General features: G+C 42.9%; 1 protein-coding gene and 1 long non-coding RNA gene across 2 annotated transcripts in view; one reads left to right on the top strand and one right to left on the bottom strand.

Moving 5' to 3' along the window:
* Positions 1-78: 78 nt before the first annotated feature.
* On the bottom strand, positions 79-13,930 carry tha1 (threonine aldolase 1). Its single transcript, XM_012837116.3, has 7 exons — positions 13,586-13,930; positions 13,088-13,171; positions 12,901-12,989; positions 8,933-9,118; positions 6,543-6,680; positions 3,236-3,428; positions 79-2,626 (listed from the first exon to the last, which is right to left on the bottom strand). The coding sequence occupies exons 1-7, from the start codon at positions 13,860-13,862 to the stop codon at positions 2,319-2,321; spliced, it is 1,275 nt and encodes a 424-aa protein (XP_012692570.1). The 5' UTR covers positions 13,863-13,930; the 3' UTR covers positions 79-2,318.
* LOC116218624 overlaps positions 13,738-21,215 on the top strand; it is a 27,118-nt gene continuing 19,640 nt past the window's right edge. The window contains exons 1-2 of the long non-coding RNA XR_004162949.2: positions 13,738-13,869; positions 15,087-15,213. This is a non-coding gene — a long non-coding RNA (uncharacterized LOC116218624). The remainder of the gene's footprint in view (positions 13,870-15,086; positions 15,214-21,215) is intronic.

Raw genomic sequence — 21,215 nt, 5'->3', positions numbered from 1 at the left:
GCGACAATAAACACTTTGACTTGACTTGACTTTGACTTTGATAGCTAAGCAAGTAAATTATTAACTTCACGCTTCAGGTAAAAATGAGACATTTCTTTAATATTTCAAGCAAGATTACTTTGATTTCCATGTTTTACAATTTCAAAATAACAAAGAAACAAAAGGGCCCAAAGCAAAGGTCTGTGCCCCCTACATGGTCAGTCCTCAGGACCAACCCTGGTGAGGAAGCTGAAAAGGGTTTCTTCTGATGACTCCTCCATGAAGGTCCTATTTGTGCAGGTGTCACTGCACAGTAAAACAGTGCACCACCACTCCAGACTCTGCTAAATCTTCCTGAAGGTCTTTTGCAGTCAAATGGGGGTTTTGATTTGCCTTTCTAGCAATCCAACAAGCAGTTCTCTCTGAAAGTTGGATTGGTCTTCCAGACCTCAACTTGACCTCCACCGTTCCTGTTAGAATTCCTGTTCCTGTTAACTGCCATTTCTTACTTACTTTACGAACTGAGAAAGCAGCTACCTGAAAACGCGTTGCTATCTTATTATAGACATCTCCTGCTTTGCGGGCAGCAATTATTTTAATTTTAAGTGCTAGACAGCTGCTTAGAGAAACCCATGGTGGCTGATTCTTTATAAAGCTTTGACATTTGCATTGCCTGGCCTTTCCTAACAATGACTGTGAACAAGCCATAGCTTTAACAAGCTAATTAAAGACTGAGACCTTGGGAAAAGTTACCTGAGAGCTCAAATCCCTTGGGGTGGCTAAACTTTTTCATGGTGCTCACCCTAAAATTATACAAAACATAAAATGTTGAAAATAATGTTTCATCTTTAACTTAATGCCTTTCGGAGATCAGTTCATCTTCTACTTCACTCCACTCCACTATTCACAGCAACAGACATGTTCTCTAAAAGCCATCTCGATTTCTCAGGTCTCGGCTCGCTGTGCCTGGCAGGTTAGCCCCAGAATTCCCGACCACTCTGCGGGAGCAAAGGTAATTACTACCTGGTCAAAATGGTGTTACTTCTCAGTAATGCCTACTATTAATCCATAACTACAGGATACACTCTCACACACACATTTTGAATCACCCAATCAACAACAAGCCTTAAAAAAAGAGCACAGTATGACTGACTTGATTTCCTGCACGACCAACAAAGGTTGGATAGAACCCCCACTAGGCTCAACCTGACAACTATGTTTAGAAACCAAAATTCTGTATCCAATCAACACATTTTGATTGTAATGTATGAAACAACAACGAAAAATGAAGCATTATCCAACCTGAACTTTATAAAAATAGTTGAATGTATGCTGTGAGAAAAGGATTTGTTTTCATTTAACATTGAATTAATAATTCAATCATTCAATTCATGATTTATGAATCCATTCTGATTCACATCCCAGGTGCATAAGCCACTGGTGAATAAAGTATATTCATATCACAACTGAATCACGATGCTATAATAATTAAAAGCAATGACTGATATTTGTCAGTCCAGTCAATGTGCTAATCTGTCAAGATAACTTTGCTATCCAAGCAAGGAAAAATACGGCATTAGGCTATTAAGCAAAACCAAAGTTTTTCTGTGTTTCTGGAAGCCTCTCAAAAACACTTAAAATCACTTCATGTCCCCGAGTCAAGTCAGACCCTTCTCCCTCATCTTAGTGGGAAAGCATTTGGTTAGTGGTTTAAGTGATGAAAAAATGGGAGCACTGTGTCTGAAACCAGCTGAGGCAACATGGTTTTGCCTCAGTGGCATAACTGGATCATTTTCCCCAGGAATGATGCTGATAAATGCATTGAAACATGAGCAGAAAGGCGCTGCATGTTTTCCGAGAGGAAAAATGTGAGGTCTCTGCTGGAACTGGGAAGATTTCATACCAGTGGCTAAATCAACTGGGTAAGCTCTCATTACAAGATAGTATTAAAAAAATGGCTGAAAGCCTTGAGTAATTGTTTCCTATTCCCAACAGTGACACCGCTAACCCAAGCTGATCTCTATGGAGGTTTGCGGATCACAGTGAAAATTTCGTGAGAGCAACACCAGGCAATCTAAGTGTCAGAGTGCTTGTTGGTTTCAAGGCTCACAGGTCCATTAGCACTTAGGAAAATCAAATGAGAAAAAGAAAGAGAGATTCTCTTCTATTGGGAAATAATATGCAGAATCACGTATTTACACAGGCACAGGTTTTCTCTGACACAAGTCTAGGTCTTTCACCTCTTTCAAGCATACACCCAGTTCTGGTGGTGGTGGTGGTAGTGGTGTTGGTGGTGTGTGTGTGTGTGTGTGGGGGGGGGTTAGGGTTAGGGGGGGTACTTAGTGGGCTCTGGCCCTCTCTCTGGCTAGCTGCTGTGCCACAAACTGCATCTTCAGTGCAGCTAGCCGTGTGTCCTCCTCAGAGATGCCCAGGTGCCACACGGCCCTCACCGAGCCCCCGACGTGGGGGAACATGAGCACCTGCACCCCCTGGCCCAGCGCCTTCTCCTCGCCCTCGGACACGGCGGCTGCTCGCTCGCACAGCTCTGCGGGGCTCACACCCTCCGCACTCACGCGGAAGCGCAGGATGTTTGTCTCCACGGCAGCCAGGTCTACCTGATAGATCGGGGGGTCACACTGCAGCAGGGCTGGGGGGGGGGAAGCACAGACAGATAGACACACACACACACACACACACACACACACACACACACTCGTCAATCACCGCTCTAAAACTTTCACCACAGAGTAGAGAAATGTGCTGCTGCTGTTAACTTGAGATCATTTAAAAAGTATTTTAACTTAACTAATCCTTTTAAAAGGTAATTTCCACGTATTATTACCGCAGAGAGCTGTATTAGCTTCTGCCGTGAGTTGATGATTTACGGTTTAATTACTGTGTAATTTTGAATGAAAGCACTGGCACTAGAAATTATTATGGGTAATAAGATGATGGACGACTTGAACTTTCAAGACACTTCAGAGCGTTAATATCAATTGTTCCAGAATTAATTTCATGTATTTGATTAAAGCCATGAACTTTTCTCTCCATTCTTGTGAATAAGTTAAGACAACTCACTAGATCAGAAAATACAGCCAGAACAAGCAAAACATGGCTCAGTCTCATCCCTCTATGTTTCCTCCTTTCTATAATTCATTTGCCTTTCTTTCTCTTCTTGTACGTCTCCATTCTTTTCTTTCCTCCCTCCCTATGTACTTTCCAATGGCATATCTGTGTGCATGGACTGGACCGTCACCTTGTGCGAAGCTCCTGGTGTTGCGGTGGTCGTCCTGCAGTCTACCCACCATGTCTGACAGCGCAAGCTTCCCTGCGGCTGCCAAGATGCCCGCCTGCCTCATTCCACCACCAAGGGCCTTTCGGGCACGTACCGCCCGTTTCACAAAGTCCTCGGGGCCACCCAGCATAGTGCCAACTGGTGCCCCCAGACCCTGCCAACCAGAAATGATCATTACCGATTAATGTTCAATTTATAATCATGCATCACACTGACGCACACTCATCACACTTATTATGAGTATTAATTAATCTGCCATGTCCTACCCTTCCTCCCCTGTTTGTGTCTATCTATGTATGTATACATACGTATGTATACATAGATACAAACATACATACAGACAGACACACACACATATATATTTATGACTTACAAAAGTTCGTCCCCCTGAAAAAGTCATTAATTACAAAGTACGATGTTCTACTTTATTTCCAAAGGCAAAATACGTTTTTTGTCTTCGAACAATAAATCAAAAACTGAAATAAACTACTTGGATAAGTATTTAAACTCTTGTTCTTCTGAGTTCCAGATTTAGACAAATGGCCAATTATCCACAAATGATACAGTGGTGCCACTTTGTATTACCTATGAGTAGTTGAAGGAGAGATCTCCTCTTTGTATTACCTATGAGTGGTTGAAGGAGAGATCTCCTCTTTGTATTACCTATGAGAAAACATCCCTCTTTCTAAGGATCATTAGCCAGGTTGTGAAATAAAGAAAATGAAGAATAAACAGACAAGGTGATTAAAATGCTTCAGTGAGGAGGGTGTTTACATGGCCAGTTGAGCACCACTATATCCATGACTAGAAAATTGGAGGTTGCATCACACAGGAAAGGCTGTACCCCAAAATGAAGCATCTGACGAAGACATTTACAGCTGTCGGAGGCCATCAGTCCAGCCATCACCCTGAAAAATCCATAAGTGGCCATATTAAAGTGCAGGTGTAGGACTCCACAGTATTAAAAGCTCTCCTTTATTTCTTTGTACTCCTTTACGTTCCCCACATTCTTAGGTTATGGGAAAAGGTTTTATGGTAATATGAGTCCAAAATAGAGGTTTCTGGCCAATCCCCAAAGTGCTACCTGTGGCATAAATTTAACACTGCTAATGCCTCAAAAATTAGCAATCGCGACCTAATGCTGTGGGGATATTTCTCATCTGCAGGGAACTGCATTTACATATACATTTAGCAGACGCTTTTATCCAAAGTGACGTACAAAGGAGAGAACAATCAAGCTATGAGCAATTTGGGAACTGGGAAACATTTTAGAATTTAAGGCAGAATTAATGAAAGTAAAAGTCAATGCAAGGGCACCTGCTGCAGTCTGTTGTAAAACTTAGGCTTGGGACAGGGTTTAGCCACCAGTAGGACAATCACCCAGCAGAAGGCTGAAGTGGTACTTAGGCTTGGGACAGGGTTTAGCCACCAGTAGGACAATCACCCAGCAGAAGGCTGAAGTGGTGCAAAAATGGTAAAGCAAAATGTAGTCTCAGTTAAAGCCCTGAGTCACTACAGTCCAGGAGCACCATCCTGCCAACCTAGATGATCTATAGAAATTCTACCAAAAAGAATGCAGACACTGCAGAAAATGTGCAAAGCTGGTACTTACTCCCTTGAAAAGACTTATTGCAGCACAGGGGTTCGATGACAAGTATTTAACTACAGGGATTGAATTCTCGTGGAAGCAAAATATTTTAGTTTTTTATTTATTTTAGTTTTAATTTTAGTAAATAATATATACTGTCTCTATGTAGAAATATTTGTTTGTTTGACAGGGATTTGGGTTTAACTCCTCTAGAAAGTAATTTTCTGCCCATTAGTTTTCTTGTTGATCTTACATAAATACAGTGACATTGGATCAATACTTCCACTTAGCCTTGAGCTATTTATCAGGCACTCATTAGAGCGAACAATGGCTACATTTTGTGAGGTTTGAGAGCCCAGAGAAGTCAATCTGTAGATCAATTTACTGTCTGACATTTAATGCATATGGTGCCGGTTTCCTTTTTGCCATGGAAACATATTGACTGAATCCTTAGTTCACTCTCAGTCAAACTCCCCAAGTGCAAAACTCATCAGAATAAACATGCTGGTCTTCACCTGTGCTTACAGATGCCAGCATATGTTCACCTCTGCATGAAAGCTTCCATTTCATCACAGTTTCAAGAGAAAACTCCCCAGAACCCAAACACTGAGGGCAAGGCTAGTGGCCTCATTAGCATGCTAATACAAACAACAGTGGTTATTAAAATGCAAATGTCTAACGCTGCAGTGTACTTTAGGGGACTGTAGTGGTGATTGATCTGAGGCTGCTGCTCGAAGACCTCTGAGGAGAGGTGCGAGTCCAGATGGAATGCTAATATGTCGCAGAGACCAGAGACCAGAGCACGCTCACGATAGGGACGTGAAGTGATTCAACAGGCATTAATATTAGACGAGACATTTCACAGCAAATTCTACCACTCCATATAAGCCAGAAAACACATCATTTTTAATGAGCTGTGTGTCATGAAGAACATGAATTATATAAATATATAACATGCTATAGTTGGTGAATATAGGGAATGTATGGCCTGACAAGTAAGGGGGTCATTCTGGTCAGGTACCCTATGTGATATTCCAGAGGGATGAAGAGGATTTACTTGTAGTTATGTACACTGACATAGTACCTGTGAATATGTGGGAATTTCTGAGATTCTATTGAAACAGGTTTTTTTAAGAATTCATGCTAACATTTCTCTTGCCTAAACCTCTCCAAAATATTACTTATGACTTACAGTACAGTTTGGTTTCAGCAAGACACACCAGTGTTAAAAATCTTCATGTCAAATACTGAGAGCTAAATCCACACATGAGTGCTAAATCAAGTCCTTTCCGCTCAACCTACATTTCTTTACACTGCAAAGCCATTAAAATGAATTGTGGGGTTCTGATGAGTGCATAAAGATTATTCTACAGCAGTTGGCCATTGGGAACAATGAACGGTTTCAGGCGTGAAGAAAAGGTGATCATTCAGTGAAATGTGTTCAAGGTTGAGGAGAATATTACTTATCAAGTGGAGCTTGAGACAGCTTGTGAGTAAATGGTGTTTGTAGAGAGCATGTAATATATTATATAGTAATTCTGTGCCGGCTTTAATACAAAACTGATAATGTGTTCACAATAAACATGTAAAGTCAAGCTAGAAAGATTTCATATCCATCCATCCATCCATCCATCCATATAAACATATATTTGTGTGAATGTTCCTGTTAAAGCTGAGTACCTTGGACAGGCAGACACTGACAGTGTCACAGTACTGCAGGATGTCAGATGGTGGAACGCCCAGAGCTGCAGCCGCATTCATCACACGAGCCCCATCCATGTGCACCATCAGCCCATACCTGTCCGCAAGTGTCCGCAACTACAAACACAAACATTCAACACACAAACACCTCGATTATGTTCACTTATCATCACTGACCATCAGACACACCAATGTTAATGCACAATTCTGTATTGTGTGCATTGCAGACACTGCATATATCCAAGTGATCATGCATGCACAACAGTCATTACATGGATTAGATTACTTGTTTGCACATCAGACATAGAAAGACATAGGCCAATCATTACAAACACTACAGACATAATGTAGATAAGGCCCAGGATTGAAACCTTCTCAGAGACTTTCAGACAGACAGCAAAAAAGAAACACATCGATTTAGGCTAGTTACTGCGATGCAATGGATTGGTGATGTAATCTGTTCCTCAGGAAGACTCCACAGGCTCTCTTCCTCACACTATCAAGCAGTCAATAGCTGCTAGCATGCCAATCAACACACATGCTGAGGGTGCCTGTGGAGCGTAGGCATATGCAACAGCTACCACATGAATTCTATCAATTGATATAGAGTGAGGGGGACATAAAAATAATCTCTCTTGTTTAACCGTCTTGCTTACTTTCATACTTCTACATACATACATACATACATTGGTAACACCTTGGGTCCTAATTTCATTGACAGGACTCTGGCAATGAGCAGTCTGCCCAGGTGAACTAAAGCTAATTTAATATCTTGGTACATTTATTTTGCTCATTTAAAACCATGAGATCGATCAAGATCCTAAGCGCAAACACGGGTGGGTCAGCACAATACTACCACACACCACACAATAGTTCATGTGCGACGCGCTTTGCTCGTTGCTTTGCGCGTGGTCCTCCATGAAATAGGGCCCCTAATTTTCTCTCTTTCCGTCTAATTTCATCTTGTCCTCCCAAGTGGCCTCTTGTCATCGCCGTCTTAACACTAGGGATGGGTATCGTTTGGTTTTTATCCGATACCGGTACATAACCGATACTTTTAAAACGATACCGGTGCCTAAACGGTGCCGGAACCGATACTTTTATAAAAAATAAAAAAAAATTACGATTGACGACATTTAAGAAAGGCTTTATTGCCAAATATATGAACTGTTTAAAGTAGATTATATATATAAATAAATACAAAACACCTTTTAACTTAAAACTTAAATAATATATGAACTGTTAACAAAAGTTTAGACTATACTTAAATAAATACAAATAAATACAAAACACACACACACACTCTGTACAGACACTACAGCTTCAATACTTCAATTTTTTTTCTTCAAATTGAACAATATATTAACTGTTTAAAGTATATTATAAATATAAATACATACAAAACACTTGGCTTCAAACTTTTTAACTTCAAACTATGAACATTATATTAACTGTAAACAACAGTTTATAGTATACTTAAATAAATATAAATAAATACAAAAAACAGCTTCAAACTTCTTTTGCAAAAATATGAGCATATTTGCCTTTGGAGTCAAAAATGTATTATTTTGTTTGCATTTATTTCATGAAATTTCACCATTTTATGATTTGTTTATACCTATCTTTTCTATCTTGTTTATAGTTAATCTTGTTACTTGAACACACAGAGTACGAGAAAATGTGTACTGCCCCTTTAAGAGACTACCGTAGGTTAAGTATAGCTGTCATCTCCGTTTATTTTTCAGTCTTCGGTTGCTGATCTGCCGTTGACTCTTTGCCTTCTCTCCACTCTTTTCACGCAATTGTTTTGTTGCATTTGCTGCACGTCGCGATGTTTGAATATTTTGGTGCGAAATACAGCCACACTTTTGACCGTTTACCTTTCGGTATTTTCTCTGTTAAAAGGTTGATGGCTAGTTCTGTTTGTGCTTGCTCTGTGAAATGCTGCATGCTCGTCACTGTCATAAGACTGTTGCTATGAAAACACCAATGAGCGTGAGCGACACAGGACAAAGTTTACATTGGGAGCTGGGGCAGTTTTACATGTGCCCCGCGGAATCTGCCTAGCAACCGTTTTCAATTGGCTCAGGCACCGAAATGAAGCACCGAAATCTGCGTTGCATTTCGGTCCGGGTAGGTACCGGTTGTATTGGAATCGGTTCCATATTGGTACCGGTTCTCGGTACCCAACCCTACTTAACACCGGGCCATAAAAACATGACACGTCTCGAGGAAATTCTGATCATTAGCCTGCTCTCTCTGCAAAACATGGCTTTACCTGGTACAGGCTTGAATCCCACCATTCTCAACAGAGTATAATTGTCCAATCAAGTGCACTCTGCTGGGAGAGGACCCCTCTCCCCTCTCACCTCCTTCAGGAAGGCCAGGGGCAGCACGCGCCCCCCCTGGATGTTGTGTGTGTTCTCCACACACACCAGACGGGAGCGCGGGTAGTGCGCGTCCGGGTAGCCGTGGCGGATCTTGGACTCCAGCTGGTCCAGGTCAAAGGTGCCATTGGGGAGGTTGGTCACAGTGGTGGAGTGAACCCCAGCAAGCTATGGGGAGGTCATGAAAGGGCAGAATAAGAGACCAGTGAGACTGAATGGTTGCTGGATGCAATCACACCTACGCTATGTACAACATGTACAAGGTATCAACAAAACACACAAGGTCCCTAGTGTCAATCAAATCATCAATCCAAGATGCCTTGAAAACAGAGCTATACAAAATGACTCACGCACACATGTTTTTATATTGCCATGCTTTCCCAAGTCTTGACACAACGGCTCACAACATGGAATACGTTTTTATGGAAACACAATCTATGAATACTTTGTCTTGAATACTGAATAACGATGACTTACATGACAGTCAAATAAGGAACTGTGTCTTACAATCCAAAATATACTACTGCCATAACATTAAAATATTGCAAGGTCCAACAGTAACATCAGATTATTTCATATAATTACGCCACACATACAAGCTGTTGATAAACTGTTGCCATATTGTATGTATTGTTTGACAACCAAAGGCTTTAGTTAGCTGCCATGTATGACAGCCTAACCCACTGTAAAGATGTGCATCAAGTACTTGCTATATATCCTCACTTCACATGTGAAATGTGTGGCTTCTGAGGCACACGTACGACAGAAACGTCTATGGGCTCAATTTGTGGTAATACATTGAAATTCTAGGGGGAAAAAAGTAGGCGAATGTATGAAGAATGACAGCGTGTGGGATGAGAAATTGTATCCGGGGGCTATTATCCATTTACGTGTAGTAGCGTTCTCTTCGGTACCATTGTGTTTCGGCATCAAACTGACGTTATTGTGCGCATACGTACAGTGGGGAAAATAAGTATTTGAACCCCTGCCGATTTCGCAAGTTTGGCCACTTGCAAAGAAATGTGTGATCTATAATTGGAATGGTAGGTGTATGTTAACAGTGAGAAATAGAATATCAACAAACAAATCCAGAAAACTGAATTTTATAACATTTATGACTTAATTTGTATTTGATGCAGAAAATAAGTATTTGAACCCCCAAGCAAAAAGCAAGAATTCTGTCTCCCAATGATCAGTTATGTGCCCAAGAAGCACACAGATTAGTCCTCATTAGGCCTAACAAGGTACACCTGATCTCAACTGGTGACGTGTAGAAAAGAAACCTGTCCAAAGAATCATACTTCACACCTTCAACCTCACCACCATGGGCAAGACCAAAGAGTTGACCAAGGACATCAGAGATAAGATTGTAGACCTGCACAAGGCTGGAATGGGTTACAAAACCATCGGCAAGCAGCTTGGTGAGAAGCAGACAACTATTGGTGCGATTATTCGTAAATGGAAGCAACACCAAACAACTGTCAATCGCTCTAGGTCTGGGGCTCTGTCATGGCAAAAAGTGACCGGGTGCCAAAAAGAGCCCGGGTGATGTAATATTGGCTTTCGAACGACTCTTGAGTGACAGTTGCCATACCAACGTTAGCATTACGTCACCCGGGCTCTTTTTGGAAGTCAGACAACCTCAATAACGCAATTTACCCCAGAGCATCTCGCATTATACTTCGCTACCTGAGACCAGCTTGCCTGTATTTTACCTGCAATAAACCAAGCAAAACAACCATGTGCTTGATGTTTGACTGTGTTAGGAAAGTTGTTGACTCACAACTTTGTTATAGTGTCAAAGTAAGTACATTTCAACCGGTTTCGCCGCTAGCATCTCGTTAGCGATTACTCCATTAGCTGGGGCACATTATTTTGCTTAGTGTTTAGCTAGCAAGCTAGTATGAACTCTCCCAAGTCTTTCTAAATAGGCCTATATCAACAAATAATGGTAGATCTTAAATTATTTAAGATGTTAGCAAATGAACTGGCTGGCTTGCTAAAAAGGTAGATGAACAAGCACCGTATATTATTTAAGATGTTAGCAAATGAACTGGCTGGCTTGCTAAAAAGGTAGATGAACAAGCACCGTATAGTATTTAAGATGTTAGCAAATTAACTTGCTGGCTTGCTTAAAAGGTAGATGAACAAGCACCATATATTATTTAAGATGTTATTCAATTAACTGGCTAGCTTGCTTAAAAGGTATATGAACAAGCACCGTACCGTATATTATTTAAGATGTGAGCAAATTAACTGGCTGGCCTGCTAAAAAGGTAGATGAACAAGCACCGTATATTATTTAAGATGTTAGCAAATTAACTGGCTGGCTTGCTAAAACGGTAGATAAACAAGCACCGTATATCAGTATATTTTCTCCTTGTTATAAAAACGAATTTCTACTCTAAACAATTTCAATTGAAATGCAAATGATGATGTAAACGGCTAAAATGGAACACTTTATTTACCGGGTAAAAATTTGTTTAGTCACAATATATAGCGATTAAAAAAGTAGTATTGACTGCAAATGTTGATGTACAGGATACCGGCAGGTGTAGCTAAAACGGAATACTTAATAGTTTTAGGCACAATATTAAGTGACTAACAAGTAGCTGATGGCTTTCGAACGACTCTTGAGACTGACCAAAAAGTGCCCGGGTTACGTAGTGTCCGGGTTACGTAATGCAAGCGTTGGTATAGCAACTGTCACTCAAAAGTCGTTCGAAAGCCAATATTACATCACCCTGGCTCTTTTTGGCACCCGGTCACTTTTTGCCATGACAGCTCCATGCAAGATATCCCCTCGTGCGGTATCGGTGATCATCTGAAAGGTGCAGAATAACCCCAGAACTACACAGGGGGAGCTTGTGAATGATCTCAAGGCAGCTGGGACCACAGTCACCAAGAAAACCATTGGCAACACACTATGCCGTAATGGTTTGAAGTATTGCAGCACTCGCAAGGTCCCCCTGCTCAAGGAAGCACATGTACAGGGCCGTCTGAAGTTTGCCAATGAACACTTGAATGATTCTAAGGAGGATTGGGAGACAGGATGTGGTCAGATGAGACCAAAATCAAGCTCTTTGGCATCAACTCGACTTGCTGCGTTTGGAGGGGGAAGAAGGCTGAATATGAACACCATCCCCACCGTCAAGCATGGAGGTGGAAACATTATGCTTTGGAGCTGTTTCTCTGCCAAGGGTACAGGACGACTCCACTGCATCGACGGGACTATGGATGTGGCCATGTAACGTGGAATATTGGGCTTGAACCTCATTCCCTCATTCCCTCCCATTGAAAACGCAACCTTAAGGATTTGGAGAGGATCTGCAAAGAGGAGTGGACCAAAATCCCTCCTGAGATGTGTGTAATCCTGGTGACCAACTACAAGAAAAGTCTGACGTCTGTGCTTGCCAACAAGGGTTATTCCACCAAGTACTAAGTCATGTTTTGCTAGGGGTTCAAATACTTATTTTCTGCATCAAATGCAAATTCAGTCATAAATGTTATAAAATGCAGTTTTCTGGATTTATTTGTTGATATTCTGTTTCGCACTGTTAAAATACACCTACTATTACAATTATAGATCACACATTTCTTTGCAAGTGGCCAAACTTGCTAAATCGGCAGGGGTTCAAATACTTATTTTCCCCACTGTATATGCATGTGGAATACTTCCACAAACATAGCATTAAACTCTAACCCATAATAAATACTTGCAGATATTCAGCAAGAATAACTTGTGTGTATGGACACTTACTGTAATCATTTAATTTAATGATGAGTTTAATTATTCACAGAATTGTTACACTGCCTACATTTTAGAGACAATGTAGGCAGTGTAACAATGTAGGCCATAAGCAAAGAGCGATGTGAACATCGTGGCAGTTATGATTTTCACTCTGAGTTGAGCAATTTCCAGATTAAGGCTGCTTGCCAAGATATCTCACCTGTGCGCTGCCACCCTGTTCATAGATATGAAGGTGTGACAGGTCCCCCACAATCATCTCATCCCCTCTCTCTCGGCAGTGAACCATGACTGTAATGCACAGACAAATAAAGATATTAGGCCTTTACCTCATATTATACTCTCTCGCTCTCGTGTGCAAACACCCAAGTGGGACAGTCCCTAATTACCTGCAATCAGATTGCTCATAGTTCCAGTGGGACAGAAGAGGGCCGACTCCATACCAAAGAGCTCCGCCGCATGCTGCTGTAGCTCTGTAAAGACAGTTACAAAGACATACCGTACTTAACCTTTCCATCGTAACCTTGGTGAAGAGGAAAGTTTGGGTGCTTTGCTTTGTTTTGCGACACTAGCACAACACGGTAGTTGACTTGACTGAAAAGTTTTAACGGGGTGCCCTCCACTGGTCGTGAAATGTAATGACAAAGGCAAGATGCATCCTTTTCAAAGCAGAAAGGTCGTTGTATATTTGGTATTGCGCTTCATTGACTAATGCATTTTGTATGTCCTACAAAAGTATTACAAATCTGAAGTAAATGTTTAAAATGCCCACAAACTGACGTGACAATGAATACTAGGTTTACATTACATGCTGGCAGCAACAAGTGTTATTTGGCCGCATTCTTTGACAACACTATTGTAGGCTAAGCTATCACTCATTTTCAGACCGTTGACAGTAGGATCCTCCCCAAATACATCGTCCCCAACCTCGGCCTCTGACATGGCTCGTCGCATTAGTGGTCCAGGTTTCGTGACTGTGTCGCTCCGAAGGTCTATGGTCCGGGCAGATTCAGCCTGACACCCAGTTGCGGGTTTTCCAGTTTCATAGTAGGACCTCACAAAGTGTGTTACTCCAGCTTGATGTCGGTGTTTGAGTGCGGTCACACCGCGGCTTAGATAGCGCAGGAGTGAACGAGTTGGTGCAGATAAGGTCGTGGAAGTCATGTTTTAGGTGAGAAAAGAGAATGCACAACGTGATCAGCACCTGCTTTATGTTTGTAGACTTTGGTCTACTGAGTTCGGTAATCATTCATTTCAGACCTTTCTTGCTTAAGGCGTGGGTAATAGCACATGCACAATCGATCGGCGTTGTTTTGGTCTGACATTCTGTTGTAAGTTGTCTTAGTTCCCAAGTTTAACAACTTGCCTAAATTAAATCTATAGGAATCCTATTTGGATTTGTTTGTAGAATGTTGTGTATGGCTTAGCCTATTTTGTATTATTTCAAACATGCTAGCTTTGGTGTTAGGCCACTAGGTCTAAACGTACATTTATACAGTAGGCTAGCCTAATCAGGTTACCACTTTATCTAATTATGAATTTAATAAATTGCCTTAAATTGCCTATCATACTGTGGAGTTTGCTAATCTTATAACTTGTATGTAAGCGCTTGCCTGCAGTTCACATGTATGTTCCACAAGATGTCACTCTATTTTAAGCCAACAGGCAAAGTCAAGTTGACATCAGAGCAATGCTTTAGAATGTTTTAATCAATGATTGTACTTTTGATAGTCATTGGTATGAATGCATAGTGTTTGGCTACTTTTATGGGGTTTTTAAAATCGCTAAGGCATAGTGGTTTTACCTAGTCGTGCCAGGGCTTTTTAAAGCACCATTAGGTCTGGGAATGATTCATTTATGTCTAAGCGCAAGACTCTTAAAACTTTTTTTTAGAATTTGAATGACACAATTAGCAATGATTTGCATATTGCTGCTGGTGCACATTCGGTGCATGTTGTAAACCTACAACAAGATACAGTACATGTTGTAAAAAGAACATTTAATCTGTGTTGGGTGAGACTCTACAGAGGTGTAAAACAGTACATGTTTTAAAAAGTCAAGTCAAGTCAAGTCAAATTTATTTATAAAGCACATTTAAAAACAACTCACGTTGACCAAAGTGCTGTACAAAAAGAACATTTCACCAGTGTTGGGTGAGATTCTTACTCTACAGAGGTGTTAAACTGTCTGGCAGGAACAGGTAAAACAGAGACTTGATGCTTATTTTTAGGTTGTTGTTTTAAACTCAAGTAACATTAGTCAAAAGCCATAGCTCATCTCAATTTTTAATGCTCCCACACACTTAAACAAACTGGCTCTCTCCCCCTCTCTTACACACACACACACACACACACACACACACACACACACACACACATTCATTTATAGATGGAAGTTTATAGCAGCAGCAGGTGGGCGCATGTGGGCACGGCACTCAGACGGTGAGACCCCTTCTGACTGTGAGCCACACTGATGTCATTCTGGGCTGGCACTGTGGGATTCCAGGCTACAGCGGGTAAGCTGCAAAGTGTGCCCTGCATCTAATAAAAACCTCTCTCTGTGTGTGTGTGTGTGTGTGTGAGAGTGTGTGTGTGCGCACACGCACGTGTATGTGTGTGTGTGTACGTGTGTGTGTGTGTGTACGCGCACGCATATGTGTGTGAGTGAGTGTGTACGTGCGCATGCGTGTGTGTGTGTGTGTCAGTTAGAGCTGTGAAACAGCTGCTCAGCTTTCCAGTAAAAGGCTGTGTGTGGCATGGGGTGGGGGCGGGGGGCAGGGGGGTTGGTGGGCATTGGTGTAGGGTGTGTCCATTTTTATAATATGCTAGAATTGTGTTTATATCATATTTTTGCATCGTGTGTGTGATTTTTCTTTAACCTCTGATAGGTTATGCAGCATCCTGGAAAAAAAATAATGGTTCTGACGTACGAGCCATCTATTTGATGGGTGGGAACTGAAAGAATGTTTTCATTCCATAAACCATGAAAGAAAATATGAATGTTTTAGAGAAAGAAGTGTCCATGTTCCGTGTATTGTTCAGAGAGTTTCATGACTAAATAAAAATCTTACTGGAGGAACAAAACATTGACCTTATCTTTCACCCTTAGGTTTCACAGAAATGCTTGTTGACATATTTAAAATACACAGAGAGAGTGAGAGAGAGAGAGAGAGAGAGAGAGAGAGAGAGTGGTGGAATGTACTGTTCCAGTATAGTCCCAAAGACAAGCTGTCCTGTATCAGTATGTGATCAGCTGCATGCGTCCCACTGTTCCTGTCCCACCCCCCTTTTCAGGAAAGATCGAGAATTTCCATTGCAAACAATCATAATCATAACTACGAGCCACAGTTGTGTAATGCATCACCACATGCACATACATTCCACTGATAATGACCGTGAAGGCATTTCTCTCTCATAGTTTTCATCTTTTCTCACCTAACCCCACCCCCACCCCCAAAAACCCACGACGGGGGGGGGGGGTTACTGGAAGTCTGTTTTGAAAGGGTTTCCTTTCCTCTCACTCTCTCCCCCCCCCCCCTGCCTTCAGCCTGGTGAATCTCCTCACTGATTGCACTGAATAGTTGTGAGCCCGAAGCTATGCATAAGAGCCTAACTGTGTGCTATTGTATTTGTGAGAGTCTTTACTATGTAACATATGTTAAAGCACTCAACTGGGACTTGGGTTAGTCCGCTCTAATGATCTTCTTCAGCCCAAATAAAGCTGAATGACTCAGACAGACATAAGACGTTTATTTGCTTGCTTTTTTTTTTTGTCTCGCAAGCTTTTCTGTGCAGTTTCTGTTATATCTGTATAGGAGGAAGTTGAGATTAGAGGATGATGGGATATATACATATGCATGCTCATGTATGTCATGTCGTTTCTCTGGAGGCTCGGCACAGCCGTCCAAATATGGTTCTCCGAATTCACACTCTCTGGGTGGCTATATGGGGCTGCCTCTGTCATCACCGCAGCCGTCTTCATATGTTTTGACCACAGGCATGAGGGCTATCATCTCTCAAAGTTCCCCGCCCAGAAATGCTTCACAGCAGTAAGCGAGTGAGGTGCTGAGCTTTAAGGGGTGGGTCCCATGGTCACATGGCGTGGCTCAGATGATGGTTGCCGTTTGAAGATAGAAGCCTGTGTGTCACTTTGAGAGGTGAGTGCTGGCATCCGGAGGCCGGGCTTCACCCCGCTGTTTACAGAAACAAAGAGAGCAAACATCCCATGGTGGTGGAGTCCCCTCCCTGCCTCTCCCCTCGGAGCAGTGGAGCTCACCACCGACCCACTAAATGCCCTCACAGCCGGCGCAGGATGCCAACGGGCACTGATACATTCATGGCACACTCTGGTGAGCAAGGGGCAGGGAGAAAGGGAGCGAGAGAAACCGTCTTCAAACCAAGATAAAGTAATACATGAGACAGAATGGCAGTATCCGTGGCAACGAAGACAGTAACGTTACTTTCCTGCAGCCGTGTGTTTTTATGATTTATTCATGTGTGATACAGAGCTGCACATTGTGGGGCGTATCGGAGAGGCAGAGAGAGAACGAGAGGAAGGATGACTGATTGCTGGCCTCAGTGTTGTCTGTAGATATATGCCTTTTTGAAATGCCTGAATGCCCTCGGGGTACCAATCCAAATATGGGGGGGGACACGGGGAGGAGGTGAAAGGTCATCAAGGGAGGAGGTCTGCCGATGTACAACAGTGATTGCAGGACATGTAGATTATTAAAAGGTGGCAGACGGGAGTGTTAAACACAGTGACCTTTCCAGGAAACCAGAGCCATATTTCAGCAATACATTTATCACCGCTCACTGTATGTCATTATGTATATTTAGTGCCAGAAATTATATTCAGTTTTACTGGAAGAGCTCTCCCCCCCCCCCCCCCCTCTCTCTCCCTCTCTCTCTCCCTCTCTCTCTCTCTCTTTTACCGAACCCCTTTTCTCCTTGCCCGTCTTTGAGCAGTTGGTGCATCAGTGACCTGCCTTAACAGGCTTTTTGTGAAAGTGAGAACACGCACACACACACACACACACACACACACACACACACACACGTACACACACACACACACACTCACATACTCACTATCATACACACACACAATCAGAGTTGATGGTTTCCAGGCATTGTTTAATGCTACACATGGATAAGTAATCAGGGGATTACTTGCAAGGACATGACTTCAGCCCAAGCCTGGCTCTCCTGAACTCACAGCTATTATTCCAGCGTCCCATGAGAATAGATTACTCACGTATTCACAGAAAGGCACAACACTGCTTTTAGTGCCAGCAGGTACTTTTTTTTTATTTCCCTTAGTGATGCAATGTGGCCAGCATCTCAAACACCATCTCTCTGGATAAATTACTTAATCAAAATCACATAATGATCTAGTTTATGCACAAATGTGCAAATGTCACATGTCCAAAGATGCAGTGACCTTTTCTGTGTGATAACGAAAACAGAAACACAATGGCTATGTTTTTCTGCAGTGGCAGATTGATTAGTGTCTGATTTACTGCAGAAGGACACACTGAATGGCATTTGGTGACTCCAGATCGCCCCCTGTGGCGGTGGTGGGTTACTGCACGGCTGCTGTTGCGGTGAGCACATCTGCTTTCCGGGAGGGAGGCCGCGTGAAACTCACTCCAGCCTTCCTGTAAGCGCTGGCAGCAGCACACACTCTGTTTGTGCTCCGTCCAGCTCCAGCAACTTGAGTACCCTCCACCGTCACACATGTAAACAGACACTACTCTCTCTCTCGCTCTCTCTCTCTCTCTCTCTCTCTCTCTCTCTCTCTCTCTCGCTCTCTCTCGCACACACACAAACACACACATACACACACATGTGATGTGTGAGATAGTGAATGGGGCGGCAGAGTTGAATTCCACACCAGCATTCCATTCTTCTTTAGGTTGGTGTCTGATTGATCTTACGTAAGGCATGCTTCAGGGTCCTTTACTCCATCCGTACAGCTTATCTGTGTTCATTGAGATAATTTATCTCGACCATGGCCATTATCTTCACTTCAAACCCAACACACATTTAGTGATTCATGAGCTTTAGAGGAATGCAAGTGTGACAAGATAATGTTAATTTCATCCAAACAATACAAACTAATTGGATTTGACAGTGCTATGCAAAGTACTAAAAAAAATGTTTCATTCTGCTAACAAAATTACAAGGCGTCTCAGTATTCACATGCATAGTGAGTCTTCCTCTCTGTAGGCGTAGGATACTGGAACTGGCCTTTCGTCAGCTCTTTCCACTCATGCTTCGCACATTACTTGGTCTGAAATGTCACACAGCCAGAAGAATATCTAAAATCATTATCTGAAAAATAGGGCTGCTTAGAATTGGGTCCCCCCGAGGAGGAGTTTTATGGCACAGCTACCGAATAGGATTAACCTGTATAGTCATTAATAACGGAGAGAGAGAGAGAGAGCGGGAAAGAGAGGGAGAGTGAGTGAGAGAAAGAGAGAGAGAAAAATAGAGAGAGAGAGAGATAGAGAGAGAGTGTGTGTCATTTGATATACCCAAGCTCAGTCACTCTAAATGTACCACCTCCAAAACACTGCTGTCACCCAGGAGTGCTCTGTGTTATTTTCTGTCTCAGGTCATTTGGATGACGGTCAGCAACCGCAGGAGGTGACCCGCTCGCCTCCCACTTCCACCAAGGCTGAGAGAGAGAGAGAGAGGGATGCATTAGAGGAGAGTGATGGGTCGCACACAAATGAGGGAAGACTGGAAGAGGAGGGGGGAGGGGGATGTCTTCTGCACAATTATGTGTTGCACTACCCGGTTCATCTTCGTGCTGTTAAAATCAAGGAAGGTGTGTCAGTGTGTGTAGTGTGTGTGTGTGTGTGTGTGTGTGTGTGTATTGGAGGAGTGGATATGAGTGTGTGTGTGTAAATGAGTGTGTGTGTGTGTGTGTGCGTGTGTGTGTGTGTGTGTGTGTGTGTGTGTGTGTGTGTGTGTGTGTGTGTGTGTGAGTGAGTGTGTGTGTAGTGGAGGAGTGCATGTGTGTGTAATGTGTGTGTGTGTGTGTGTGTGTGGGGGGGGGGGGGGGGGTGGGGGGGGGGAGAGGGGGATAAATGAGAAGTTCTGAAAGCTGCAGCATGCAGGCAAAGGGACACGAGTAGCATTCCTAAGTTGATTCGCTGTCTGAGGGTGTGTGTGTACGTGTTAGTGTACGTGTGTGTGTGCATGTGTGTGTTAGTGTACGTGTGTGTGTGCATGTGTGTGTTAGTGTACGTGTGTGTGTGCATGTGTGTGCTTCCTTGTACGCTGGTACATCGCATCAGTGTATGTTATTCTGAGCAGGCGCATTGTCTGTGCCAGTGTCACTGCACGTTTAAGTGTATCACTGTGTGTGTGTGTGTGTGTGTGTGTGTGTGTGTGTGTGTGTGTGTGTGTGTGTGTGTGTGTGTTGTCTCTCTCAGTATGTTTTTGCAACATGTGCAGCGCGTCTCTTAGCAAGCCGCATTTCTGGCTCAAAATTGGATTAGCAGGGGAGTGTGGGGTGGGGGAGACAGAGAAATATTGACTCCTTCTCGGAAAGGAGAGAGAGAGGGCGATGCCTTTCCAATAACCATAAACCCTCCCGGCTGAAAATAAACACTATGACTGTCACAAATGAGCCACACTCGTACAGGCGAGATGGAGGTGTGATGCTCTCTCATTCACTCGACCGCCTCAAGGGTGCGGGGAACGCAGCCCACCCTGCAGTGGTGTGGGCACGAGAGGGGCCAGTGTGCCACCATGGCGATGCCCAGTGTCACAGACAGCGGTTTTGGCGGTAATGTTAAAAGGCCAGACAGCTGGAGGGTTTGCGTTTGGAGATGTTTTTTTATGGTTTGCTGAACAGAGACGGCATGCTCCACAGATCAGTGAATCAATTCTGCACATTTAATAGGAAGCTCATGACAAAAAAAGACAGTAATGCAAAACAGTAACCTCACATCACAACATCTTTCTAGAAATCGAATAGAAATCAAGTTGCCAAAAACAAGGTGCATTCTTCGCTCCTCGCGCACTGTATTTAGTTTGACATCCACCCTCGGAGCTTTTCACTAACTGGTGAGCTCTCCCGGGACAAAATGGTTCCTTGTTTTGAGCTCCTTGTCCTTAATAATGTTTCCACCTAAAAACAACAAGCATGAGTTGGCCCAAATGAAAGACTGTGGGGTGCCATTGGGAGGGATGTCCATTTGGCTGTCATGGTGGCTCCCCATTGAGGAGATCAGTTTCACCATCTGAGGAGGGTTCTGCACCACGGCAACCATCTGTTCACCAGTAATGGTCCCCGTGCCACGGTGCCCACTAACCAGAGGGAACCATGCCAGCCTCTTCCTGGAAATCATCTATTTTAGTATGTGTTTGGGAAGAGTGTTTGTCAGTGTGTGCGTGTGTGTGTGTGTGTGTGTCTGTGCGTGTGTGCGGGTGCGTGTGAGTGTGCGTGTGCGTGTGTGTGTGTGTGTGTGTGCGTATGTGTATGTGCATCTGTACATGTGTG

Source organism: Clupea harengus, chromosome 23 (assembly GCF_900700415.2).
Source record: "Clupea harengus chromosome 23, Ch_v2.0.2, whole genome shotgun sequence".
NCBI lineage: Eukaryota > Metazoa > Chordata > Actinopteri > Clupeiformes > Clupeidae > Clupea > Clupea harengus.
Note: the sequence above shows the minus strand (reverse complement) of the source record. Positions and strands in the feature narration are given on the sequence as shown.

Coding starts and splice junctions, on each gene's coding strand:
- tha1 (XM_012837116.3), bottom strand. CDS start 13,862: ATGACTTCCACGACCTTATCTGCACCAACTCGTTCACTCCTGCGCTAT. Junction 13,172..13,585: donor GGAGGATCCTACTGTCAACG/GTCTGAAAATGA, acceptor CTGTCTTTACAG/AGCTACAGCAGCATGCGGCG. Junction 9,119..12,900: donor AACAGGGTGGCAGCGCACAG/GTGAGATATCTT, acceptor ACCTCCCCATAG/CTTGCTGGGGTTCACTCCAC.